The 12,026-nt window shown below is 37.3% G+C and overlaps 1 protein-coding gene across 1 annotated transcript in view; it reads left to right on the top strand.

Moving 5' to 3' along the window:
* Nucleotides 1-12,026, top strand: part of LOC145984910 (G-protein coupled receptor Mth-like) — a 110,346-nt gene that overhangs the window by 14,327 nt on the left and 83,993 nt on the right. Inside the window, exon 2 of the mRNA XM_083118298.1 lies at nucleotides 7,369-7,447. Within this exon, the coding sequence (XP_082974424.1) occupies nucleotides 7,369-7,447 (79 nt within the window). The remainder of the gene's footprint in view (nucleotides 1-7,368; nucleotides 7,448-12,026) is intronic.

Genomic DNA, 12,026 nt, shown 5'->3' with positions numbered 1-12,026 from the left:
GGAGAACATAAAAAAACTAAAAACGGTTATGTGTGAGCTGACAAAAATTCGGTAACCAAGTTCTTGCTTATTTATACAGTTGAGAAGTGTGCAGGGGAGAAGCGCAAATAAAGTGTTTAAAAATTGGCAGCACAGTTTGTCTGTCTTTTATACAATGTCTGGAATTACCGGGTATTTTTGACAGCATTTTTCTTCTTCTTTTTACCTAAAAGGTCGTAAAGATGCTCACCTCTGTTTATCTTCTCTCCAGCTCAGTTCATCGGTCTACAAATTAAACCACTAAACCAGACACCCTTTCAGACACTACTATCATCCGTCGCCATGACCTTGACTTGTTAAAACCAATGTTTCTCCCTTCAACTTCCTGGGTGGTATTTTCTTATTTATGGTACCTTTCTGCCACTGTGTGGCTAGTGAAAATTTATGAAAGAATACTCATCAGAGAATGTTCAGGCCAGGACACGGACCTGGAGCCCTCGGTAGGGAGATAGTGAGTCATCTTCTCAACGCGATCGATCACCAAAGCGACTACTTTTTCACTTTTTACAATAACGCAAATTTCACAAGTTATAATAATGATAATAATTATATCCTGTGATGCATTTATTTTCCTTCGCTTTTCTGCCACTTTTGGCTAATCGCGATGATAGGGACAAGTGATGATATCATAAAATGGATGAGGGACACTCATAAAGGGAAGAAGATTTCTGTGTTCACTCTCCCACCTCCTCGCCTCGGTCAGTGTAGTAGTTGAAAGGTTGTGGTTTCAGGTACCCCAGTCTATCGTCTATATAGAGCAGTGGCGGCGATTATGGGGGAGCGAGGGAGCAGTTCCCCTCACTTTTCACCACTTTTGCCCCCGCACTATGCTAAATCTTATCTACAAAGGGAAATATACTGTCTTTGCCCCCTGCCCCTCCGCTTTTGGAACCCAATCGCCGCCACTGATATAGAGCGATAGAGAATTGGTTTCCCTCGATTCCCTTTCATTTCGCCCTAGAAACTCGGGAGAGCAATTCCAATTTGCACCACAAATGTTACGTCTTATGTTTATGTACCTAGGTATAATAGCATACGGCAGGGGTTCCCAAACTTTTCGTTTCACGGCGCCCTTAGTGTTTCAAGATTTTCCCGCGGCGCCCAAGTCACAATGTAGGCCTATCGAACACTTGCAACGCTCAGTTAGTGATGTTAGGTTGCTTGCCTTAAGTTAAAAAAGAAACACATATTTCAAATTCAGAAACATTTTATGTGTAAGAAGCACTAAGAAGCACACATTTGAAATAATCATATCATTGATTGAATTTACAACTATAATTAGTGGGACAGGTGAGCCTGATGTTCCCTGCATATCTTCTCAAATCTTGGTATCAAAGAGAATACAGCCACCCTCATTGCCTGTTTCACGTTGATTTTTGCACGAAAGTGTCATTTCAGTAAAAATATTGGAACATTTCGCGGCGCACACTTTGGGAACCACTGGCATATGGCTTCTAGTGTTATTATTTATAAAATGAAAAAGTAAGTATTTTGTGTGCGGACGAATTACTGGAAACTGTTTCTTCTTCTCCAGTGATGAAGGTAATTGTACTAACGTTAAAACAACCTCTCTGTTTCCTTTTAGTAGCATTATCTTTAAATACTCTCATTTCTTGTCCGAAAGTACGAGAGCTGATCAATACTTTTTGATAAGCCTAACAATATGAAATATGTATATGTGTGGTTGGGGTGGGGTCTGTGTATTGTACTTTATCTGTATGCAAAGTATAGTGGATTCGGATCCCACTTAAAAAACGGTAGGTCCAGTCCCAATTAGCCTTACTGTGCATAAAGTGGGCCCTTTCTTCCAAGTGTTTATGAAGGCTTTCTTAAAATTAACTTCTTCTCTCTGTCTGCATACGTGTGTGTGTGTGCTTTCGTGCATAGGCCCAACCAGAAAGTTTTTAACGGAGGTCAGGCTGCTGAAAAAGTATTTTGAATGTCAACATTGGTAGGAAAATGGACTCTAAATAATTACATTTACTTATTATTTTTTTAAAAAAAAATAAGTCCAAAGGGTTACGTTATGACCACCATAATACCCCTTTCCAGTTTGTATTTGTTAATTTAGCATCTCTGTTCCATCTGTTTGATTGCGAATGTGAGGACTGATCTATTAGAACGTTAGAAGAAAATTTTCAGGTATTTGCACATGCGGATACACATCAATAAAACTTATGTTTCGTCCTAAATTATCACTTCCGTGGTTAAATTCTTTCATCCACATTGAAACAACACTGAAATCTATGTATTTAGATATCTGTGGGGAGGGGGAGATTCGCGATACTTTAAAGATCAGTTGCTACCCCAAGTGCCGAGTTCATCCCACGTCACTGAGCCCAAGTGCTATTTTTTATTATTTTTTTTTAAAAAAAACTCTCTTAAAATTAACCGGTTTTTTAACATGTTCGTCATGTTTGCACTCTTAGATATTTAAAACCCAGCAGTTATGACTAGGACTAAGATTTGTATCCTAAAAATCACCAAAATAAAATATGCTCTTATGACCTAACATTTTACAAAATATGCACTATCATTTTAATAATATGCCCTTATAACTGGACAGTATCAAACATCAATATCTAACATATGCTGAGATATTTTTACATACGTACTTTTTTTTAGTTGTTCACTTTATGGACCATGAGTTGCAATGCACAATGAATACTTTCTGTACATTTTCAAATAAAAATTAAAAAGATTTTGCTGCAGTCCCCACTCAAAGAAACAAAACTCGAGTTAGCATGGGAGCAAGAACGAATCCACTTCTAAGAGGACTTTGTATATTTCTTGCAAAAGTGAAGATATGCTGAATATGATCGAAAAATTCATCAAAATATGCTCTATCTCTTAAAAATGGTCAAATATGTCAAAATATGCCCTTAAAAAGCGCCTTAATTTTATTAGTTTCTTCATAATATGAAATTCTATATGTTTAGGGAACACATCACCCTTACCAAAAAATATGCTGTGCATGAAAACCCTAGCCCTAGTTATGGCAGAACTTGAAATCTGAAAATCAATCTTCTTGAGGACCTATTACTAGCGGACATTTACCATTAGGCAATTTCCTCGGCTTGCTCGCTTAATTTCGTTCCCTTGACATTGGACAGAAATAGCACATTCCGGTTCCATTTTTTACGCACCGGAAAAGGGAAAGTGGGACAAAAAGATGGAATGTCGTTTCAATTGGTTCCCTGATAGGCTGTTAACGAACCGGAAGTGCTATCTACAAAGTTAACAAAATGGCGAAGTAAAGGCATTAGCAATGACGTCAGACTTCATGGTGTAGGTAGTCTGCGGGATGGTTGGCAAATATTTACGTGGCCGCATCTTTTAATACAAACAATGTTGTTTGTTAAATTGTCCTCCAACTTTGAGTAGCCTTGTACGCCAGAGAAATTTCGTATCCAGAAATACACGCATCATTTGAAAATGCAGGTGTGTAGATATAAAATATGTGCTGGTTTACATTGGTCGAATAAATGTGCGACTAAGGTAAAGCGACCTACTTCCCTCCCGTGGCTGTAGACGCGAGGTTTTCTAAAGAGCCCTGCCACGAGTGCACCCCCATGACCGCCGGGAAAATAGCGATCGAAGGGTTTTGGACGGGGTGCTAGGATAACCGCGAAAGAGATTAAGCGCGAAAAAGCACAACCGCGAAACGTAACGCAAGATTAAACGCGAGAGAAACAAGAGCGAAATGGAACAAGCTAGAACGGAATAAACGCGAAGTAATAAGAGCGAAAAGATTAAGTGCGAAATGAAATAAGCGCGAAAGGAATTACAGCGAAACAGATTTATTCCGAAACTCAAATTCAACACAGGAATAAGCACGAAAGGGATAACAGTGAAATGGATTAAGCGCGAACGGAAAAAAACGCGAAGAAATAAGAGCAGAAAGATTAAGTGCGAAACGAATTAAGCGCGAACGGAATAAACGTGAGGAAATTACTGCGAAACGGATTAATTGCGAAACTAAAATTGAATACCGAAATAAGCGCGAAAGGAACATCCGCGAAACGGATTAACCACGCAAGTAAATTAGAGCGAAACGGAATAATCGCGAATGGAAAAAGAGTGAAGGAATAAGAGCAGATGGATTAAGCGCGAAACGGATTTAATGCGAACGGAATAACCACGAAGAAATAGGAGCGAGAGGTTGTTCTGCCGACCTTTTTGGACGCAGAAACACAGCAGTAAGCAAGACTTGACAGCCTTTCGTTGGGAAGGTCCATGTTCCTAGACTGTTCACATCACAACTGATAGTGACACTCTCTCAGATTCCCATCCACCTTAGGATCCTTGGCAGATAGAATTGTAGACATTACAATTGAAAATAATTAACAATCCGATCACGGCATTTGCTTCTTTTTGTGATTTATTAATTATCGACTGTCAATTTTATCATATTTTGAGATTTGCTGCTTATGTGTGTTTTGGAGGCTTTCGGGCGGCATTTTTGAAAACAAAAGTTAATTGAATTAAAATTACAATTAGCCGGGACAGTTCCCTTTTTTAAGTCTGTCCCGATTCTTTTAAAAATAAATGTCCCTTTATTGTGACAATGACGTTCTGTACGATGAGTATATGTATATTAAGCAAGAAATATTGAGAAAATTAAAGTTAACATATAGCGATTGTTGCGTAGAAATTATTTCACATTTCAATGACGACAATGTGCCATATTCCAATTTTCTTAAAAAATTGGAGTTTCTTCTCTGTTTAACTTACCGTATTCTCGCGTCTATAAGCCGCACTTTTTTCCCCCGAAAAGTGTACCAAAAAATGGGGTGCGGCTTATACACGCGAATGATAAGAAAAGCATATGCGGCTTATACAAAAGAATGAGAAAACATTTGCGGCTTATACACGCGAATGAAAGAAAGTGCAGCTACTGCTAGGATACTAAAATAGTACGTTGATTTGTTATCTTTATCACATAACGGATTCATTAACAGCAAATCCAACAACAATGCATCTGTAGCTGACTTTGCAACAATATGATATCTTATCTATAAACTTTTTTTTGCAACAATATGATAATATCTTATCTTTGAACACGAATCATCCTTACTGTCTTATTGGTCAGTAAAGTGAACTTGTTAAAGAAGGTTGAGGGCCTGAGGTCAAGGCTGGTACTATCAAAGGGAGGATGTTTGGCAGAAGAATCAGCTACGATGCTCATTTTAAACTTCAAGAGATACGATATGCTGAAGGAAACGGCAACAGATCTGCAGCGCGACATTACGATGTGGACGAGTCTAACATTCGTCGGAGAAATTAGAAGGAACAACTTGCTGCAACAAGTGGCAAGAGAATGACATTTCGTGGAAAAGGAGCCAAATTTCCACAGGTAGAAGAAGAAGTTTTGGCGTTTGTAAATGAGAGAAGTGCTGGCTATGCTGTAACCGTAGAAATGATACGTTTTCAAGTTCGTGAATGAGCTTCAAAATCAGACATCAGTCATTAAGCTTTCCGAGCTAGTGCGGGATGGTGTTCACGTTTTATGCGTAGGAAAAGTTTTCTGCTTCGCCATAGGTCAACAATTGCGCAACTCCCTGCAGACTTTGATCAGAAAATTCTTATATTTCACAAATACGTGATTCTAATGCGAAAGTCCAATGATTATAGCTTCTCTCAGATCGGTAAAGCGGATAAAACACCTATTTACTGGGACATGCCTATGTCCAGGACAGTTCCACCGAGAGGCTCGCACACCGTATCGATCAAGACCACGGGTGGAGAGAAACAACGATGCACTGTAATGTTGGGTGTTCTCGCGGATGGAAGGAAACTGCCACCGTATGTTGTGCTAAAGCGTAAGAATGTGCCAAAGGAGGCATTTCCGCCGGTATTATCATACGTGCTCAGCAGAAAGGATGGATGGAAGAAGAACTGGTATTAGACTGAATAGACAAAGTGTGGAATAGAAGGTCTGGTGCATTGCTGAAGCAAAAGAGTTTGCTGGTGTGGGACAGCTTTCGTGGTCACAAAATTCCAACTGTTGAAAACGGATGTAGCTGTGATTCCTGGGGGGTCTAACGTCTGTACTGCAGCCCCTAGACGTTTGTGTAATTCGCTCGTTTAAAGCTGCGTTCCGGCGTCTGTATGATGACTGGATTAGTGCAGGAAACCACGAGCTTACAGCAACAGGAAAGATCAAACGTCCGACTGTCAAGCAAGTGCGTGAATGGATTCTGGCAGCATGGGAAAGTGTAAAGTCGGAGACAATTGTGAAGGGTTTTCTGAAGTGCGGCATATCCAATGCCCTAGATGGTACCCAGGATGAAATGTTGGGGGATGATGATGCTAGTGATAAAGATGACAATACCTCTTGTGCAGAAAATATTTCAACGACTAGCAGCAACGACAGAGAATAAGGGCTTTGAGGACTCAAATTGAATGATACGGTATTAATGTGTAGATCATTGCGCTAAAATAAAGGTTAAAATACTTTTAAAATACTTACTTGAAATTGGCTACTACGGAAAAAAAAAAGTCAAACGTGCGGCTTATACACGAGGTGCGGCTTATACACGAGAAATTTTATTTTCCTGAAATCTAAGGCCAAAAAAGGGGGTGCGGCTTATACACGCGTGCGGCTAATAGACGCGAGAATACGGTAACTAATGCTCCCATTGAACGAGTGTTTTCCTCCTTGAATGATTTGTGGGCAAGTGACGAAAACTCTCTTTCAGTACAAAGATATGTTGTTTAATAAGGTGAACTTTTAATCACTCGTATGTAAACTTTTACAAAATATTATTTGATGACAAGAATTTACTGAAGAAGACCTATTCATCGGCAAAATATCAATCCTACTTCTAATTCTAAACGCCTGCTTGGTTGCAGCGAATATCATCATATTATGTAAGTTATCTATACAGTATTTATTACTTAGTTTCAAACGTAAGTACTCATGCCGAAAGAGTTTTTATATTAAAATGCGTAGATTTTGCCGTCACGTTTTTTTCCTTCAGGAAAATATGAAAATGTCACGTCTTGTTGTTTTAAAAATCTGGTCATCTTACATTGAATTTATTTAGAAAAGAACATGCAACAGTTCAAGGTTTCTTTTACATCAACGAACACTAAACGATTAATTTATTTCACTGGGACCGAGTAAAATATCTATGTCAAGCCTCATTGACGTTTCTGTAAGCCTAAGGGCTCGTTAGGGATTTGGTTAAGAAAACTGAACATTGATCCCTGAAGGTGAGGTGTGAAAGATGATACTCTTGTTTCTGAAATAAGTTGATATTACGTTGTTACTTCTTTTGTCCAAATATTTATCTGTTTTTACACTGTGTTTTCTTTCTATTTCAGCTGTCGGCATTCAGTTTGCATTTCTGACAGCATTTTCCTGGCTTAACGTGATGTGTTTCGACATATGGTGGATATTTGGGTAAGCATAAACAATTTCTTGTATTTCCTTGAAGTAAAGAATCAACCTTTTTTTCTCAAACATGTTTCTCTTACGAGAGAAAGTTCCATATCGCAAAGAAAGACCTTACCATAGCATTAAGAGATGACCTTCTCACGCAAAATGACACGTGTTGCATATCAAACAAGTATTTTGAAGTTTCCCCGCAGTGTCACTAGTGAACATCTCGTGGTCATCGAGGACAATTCTAAAAAAAAAAATAATAATAAAAAAATAAAAAAAAGACAGAACAGGTGCCAAAGCGGCCAGTGTCATTAGTTTCTTTTCACATTTGACCTAAGGATACGAAGCAAAGAGAATATCGTGAATTTACATGACGACAGTTAAGCATAGCAATGCTAGTAAACAGCGTAAATGTCAAGCAATCAATAGTTCTTGGGTTCGATTCCAGGAGAGGACATTTTTTGTTCGAATCAAACTTTAAACTTTATTTCTAATCTGGTTATTGTACCTATTTTAGTCTTAAAATTAATATTGACAAGATGTAGGTATGAAATTAGATTTTGCGTGATAATTTGAGTGACACTATTTCAATTTCAATTTCAATTTCAATTTTCCTTTATTAAAGGGCGAGGTTCAGCCTGCGGCTGTTCTACCACCTAACCCCGATGGATACATATACATACTAAATACATTCTACCTACTAAATGTTTGTACAATAACAAACAAGGAAGAAAAAGAGAAACATAAAGAAGACACAAAAAGAACAAATACAAAATTGAGAACAAAGGCTCGTCTACACACTAAAAATAATAATAATAAGAAGAAGATTGAAAACAAATACACAAAGATACACAAATTAATTGACACAATTGTGCTTGGTGTGATATGGTTAAGAATAATACAAATTAATATTAATGTTATGTGTAAAAAACATATAAATGTTCTTAATATGCGAGAAAGGACAAAATATTGTTAAGGGTTGGCAACATGTAAGGGGAAAAGTAAACAAGCAAAAAAAAAAAAAATGAAGATGAAAATACTTGTTATTAGGAAGTTGGTTCAGATATGCGAGCTATTATTCGTGAGTGCTGGAACACAGATATTGTTCATTTAACAATAGAGTTTTTAGATTGTCTTTGAATTTGTTGCGATTAGTGAGTGACGTCATGGAAGGAGGAAGTTCATTCCACGCTCTTGCAGCTGAATACGTAAATGATGATTCGAAAAGCACTAGTGTGTGCTTTGGAAGTTCAAGTTTCGATTTTCCCCTTGTTTTGTAATCATGTATTTCCCTTCTGAATTTTAATTTCTGGAATAGGCTTCTAGGTGTTTTGGTTTGTAGAAGATTATGAATAAAACAACACAGATGCAATTTTCGGCGTCTGGTCATGTTCAACATTTTGTTTGCGTTTAGGGTTGGAAGGATATGATCGTATTTTTTTATATGGTACACGAAACGGAAACATGAATTTTGGACTTTCTGGATTTTGGTTTTGTTTCGAACGGATAGATTTGGTCCGAAAATTACGTCGCAGTAGTCCAGTAAAGGATTGGATTAGTCTAATTTTAATCTCTGTTTTTAGGCATTCTTTAAAGCTGTACAGCGATCTTAGCACGGCGTAACTTTTTTAATTTGTTCTTGTACATGAATATCCCAGTTAAGGTGTTCATCGAAAATGACGCCTAGATTTTTCACATTTATTGAATAAGGGATTATAGATGTGTCTAGTTTGATGCATATCTCGTTAGGATTTATCAGAGAGAGACTATTTCGGGAACCAATAAGAGAGAGAGTTGATTTTTGTGGGTTTATTTTTAGACCGTTACTTTTACACCAGGTATTTATGTTGGATAAATCATCATTGAGCAAAGCTAAGGCTGCATCTGGCGATTTCGGTGGAAAAGGAATTTGTAGTTGAGTATCATCTGCGTAAAAATGAACTTTACTGTGATTGATTACGGTAGGTAAGTCGGCTGTAAAAATGGTATAGAGGAGAGGGGCTAGAATGGATCCCTGCGGGACACCAGTTTCCAATGGCAGGGTGCGAGAGAGAGGGGGCGTGGCAGCGTTTATGAATACTCTCTGTTGTCTGTTGTTCAGATACGATCTAAACCATCGAAGAGCGGGAGGTGAAAAATTGTAGTATTTTAATTTGCTCAAGAGCAGGTCATGATGGACACTGTCAAAGGCTTTAGTGAGATCCAGTAATACTAACGCTACTGCCATTCTCTTGTCGATTGATCGTAATAAATCGTCAGTTACTTTAAGTAAAGCCGTTGCCGTGCTGTGTGAGGGACGGAAACCGGATTGACATTTAGGAAGCAGATCTAGGTCATTAACGTGTTTGCGAGTTTGCTTGTTAACAATTTTTTCAGTGATTTTGGAAAATATAGGTAAGAGACTTATTGGTCGAAGGTCATTCAGGGACGTTATTACTTTTTTCTTTGGTATCGGAACAACACGTGCTGTTTTCCAGCTGGTCGGGTATTGTCCAGTTCGGAATGAGAAATTTACGATGTGCGTCAGAGGACGTAAGATGTGCGGTAATAACAGTTTAATCATTTTTATAGATATTCCATCATTACCAGATGCATTGGATGATATTTCGTTTATAGCTTTCATTGTTTCGGCTTCGTTTATTTCTTGCAGGTGGAAAGTTTGAGCGCTTTCGTTAAAAGTGTTGCCATCAAAGAACTCTCGAGTTTTGTTAACGGCATCTTCTGAGACATTCGCTTTGCTGCATACGCTAGAAAAATGCCGGTTAATTGAATTTACGTTTATCAGGTCGGAAGGTATCTCGTTGTTCATATTTTTACTATATACTATTAACAAAGAGACGTATAAAATTGTTGCAAGGAATAAGTCTAATTAAAATGCAACATTATTTTTATTAACTTTCGCAATACGATTTCAGATTCTGAAACGTTATATCAAATTCAACTCGACTAGAAGATTTAAGTATTTACTTATTAGCGTGAAGAAAAACTTATATTCTATTTGCAAGAGCAGTTTTTTTTTATTTTTCGAGAATTGCACTCAAAGTATTGCTACCAATTTGAAGGAAATACGAGATGGTGGTTAAAGCTGTAGACGACCTTTAAGATTTGCAGAAAATCCACTCTTGTTGATCTACTTGCACTAGAGATTTTCATAGAGATTTTCAGCCTACCCCACACTTGATCTCTGTCAGCTCACCAAGGTGCATAGATTTCAAGATCTGAAGAACAACTAGTCACAGTGCTACCTCTTTCAATGCATTGTAAGAAAGGTAAAGTTACCTGACCATTGTAACATGCCATTAAGACATATGGGAGATGTGGAGGTAAGGCCGCATCACAGCCATTTGTGGAGGTGATGTGATCAGCACCTCCTCTCGGGGTTGCCCCTAGGTTCGGGGCCTCCGAGAAACTTAAATACGGGCCTCACATTAGCTTCAGTGACGTCACAGGATTAGTCAAGTATAGTCCATTTAGAACATTTAACAAAGTGTATTATAAGAGTATAATATTTATTTTTCTGACTGAATCGATCTTTCTTATTCGTTCAGAATGTTGCTTTCACCTCAAGAACATTTCAAATGTTATACGGCATTAGAAAATAAGTAAAATAATATTGATAAAAGTAAAATCCAACCTTTACCGTTCTGCATAATCAAATTACCAAGGGGGAAAATGGCGACAGAGATAAAATATTATCTTACATTTCATACTTACTCTAAATTCGTAAAGAATTATCATCGTTAGTATATAATTGCTATTGAATTGCTGTGAATAAACACTTATTCAAGTAATGCATGCAAGATAATTTTGTAAATGTTTACGTACAGAAGGTTGACGAAAGAGTTTGTAAGATTGAAATTTCGTATTAAATAAACTTTCCAACCTTGGAAACTCAATTCCCGTGTGTAATTTGAATGTTTTGTTTTATTTTCTAGAAATCCGGTAAATATTTGGCTGCACAAGTTTGACTGTTTTGGTTCTAGCTTAAAATCTTTTAAAACCATTTTTCGTATTAAAAGTTTTACATCAAGCAAAGAGAGAAAATGTACACATACTAATGCAACAAACGTACTTAGCCCTTCCTATTCGATATACATGAATGTTAAGAACACTAACCTTAAATGATCTAACAGCAATTGAAGCCTATGAAAAGGGATTTACGATCACAAAGAAAATGAGAATTAATATTAATGCATGCAACTTACTTTAATTAAGAAGTCCAAAGCAAAAAGTAGAACACAATAAACCTCGTGTTCTATCAGGAGAATATTGTTAGAAGAATTTCGTATTCTAAAATCCTTATTATTATATCTCTTTTCGGTAGACAAACTGGATGTGGTAAAAATCAAGAGACATGTTGTTTTTCAAGATACGGCGTAAATTTTAGTAATATCAGCGTGTGTTTCATTCATCCCTAACAACGACAATTTACTCGCAACTGTACCTGGGCATGTATTGATATCGTTCCATGCAAAATTCGCTGACATATACATAAGTTGATAATTATATTTTCCCCTTGTACTTGTAATATTTAGAACAGGTTGGATAAAAATCTCGCTCTGCTAATTTACACATAACATAAATTTAAATAAAGCAA

The sequence above is a fragment of the Lepisma saccharinum genome, chromosome 3 (assembly GCF_977018435.1).
Source record: "Lepisma saccharinum chromosome 3, izLepSacc3.1, whole genome shotgun sequence".
NCBI lineage: Eukaryota > Metazoa > Arthropoda > Insecta > Zygentoma > Lepismatidae > Lepisma > Lepisma saccharinum.
Note: the sequence above shows the minus strand (reverse complement) of the source record. Positions and strands in the feature narration are given on the sequence as shown.